The sequence below is a fragment of the Lottia gigantea genome, assembly GCF_000327385.1.
Source record: "Lottia gigantea unplaced genomic scaffold LOTGIsca_15158, whole genome shotgun sequence".
NCBI lineage: Eukaryota > Metazoa > Mollusca > Gastropoda > Lottiidae > Lottia > Lottia gigantea.
Genome location: NW_008707820.1, coordinates 173 through 1106, shown reverse-complemented (window position 1 = coordinate 1106; position 934 = coordinate 173). Strand labels below are relative to the sequence as shown.

General features: G+C 34.7%; 1 protein-coding gene across 1 annotated transcript; it reads right to left on the bottom strand.

Annotated features, from left to right (window-relative positions):
- Positions 1-163: 163 nt before the first annotated feature.
- LOTGIDRAFT_177056 (hypothetical protein) lies at positions 164-727 on the bottom strand (the record flags this gene model as incomplete). The annotated part of the gene is made up of 2 exons (XM_009050683.1): positions 164-327; positions 590-727. Coding segments are annotated over 2 exons (302 nt in total), but the record flags the coding sequence as incomplete, so codon positions are not given.
- Between the last annotated feature and the right edge of the window lie 207 nt (positions 728-934).

The window sequence follows — 934 nt, the reverse complement described above, 5'->3', positions numbered from 1 at the left end:
TGTGTAGCAACACATAACACATGTGGAAACTGGAAACTAATTTTAAAAAGCAATGCGGACTACTGGTATCAAAGACAACTTGGAACACTCTTTACAAACAACTCGAACACTTTTTACAACTTTAAAAGCCATCTCGTTCTCCCATTTCATTATAGGCACCTACCTGACTAAGATACAGCCACTGATGTCCAGTTCTAATAAATATGTACAGACACCTGATAAATACTGTATACTCATATCAGTTACTAGTTTACATCCAGATAGGTTTAAAAACGATAACATTCTACAACAGAACGCCAGGTTCTTTATAGCACTGTCTGTTATATGCTGAAATAAAAGGAAAAAGGAATTCACACTATTGATATTCTCTAATAAAGCTGCTTATTGCAAAGCATCTTCACAATGTCAAGTTATTACAAACTACATCTAATATCCTGACTGCAATAGCCACCTTTCTTGTATAACCGATGTTTGTAAATCCAGTGATTTTATTGGGATTGTACTGCTAGCGCATCTCTAAGATTTTGCAATCAAGGATTTTGATCCAGTGTTTCTCAAGTTTCTCAATAAACCATCTACATCTACCTACCGTACAATGTGAGATATCCAGTCTCTGTATTTCTTTACATTGTTGAGCAAATTTCTGTAGTCCTAGATCTGTGATACTGACACACTCTGATAGACAAACATCACGTAGTTTAACATTACTACCTAGAGATTGTAAACCCTGAAATATATATCAATATATCACTAGATCATTGAACCAATATCTATACCATAGAAAGAAAGATCTCAAAGTATATGAAACCAGTGACCAAATATCAAACCACAGCACAGGGTTCTTATCAACAGTTCCATTATTGTCCCCAAAAATAACGTGTTACCATTGCCACTGCAAAAGCAAAAACAAAATGTTCTATTCCATTCCATATAG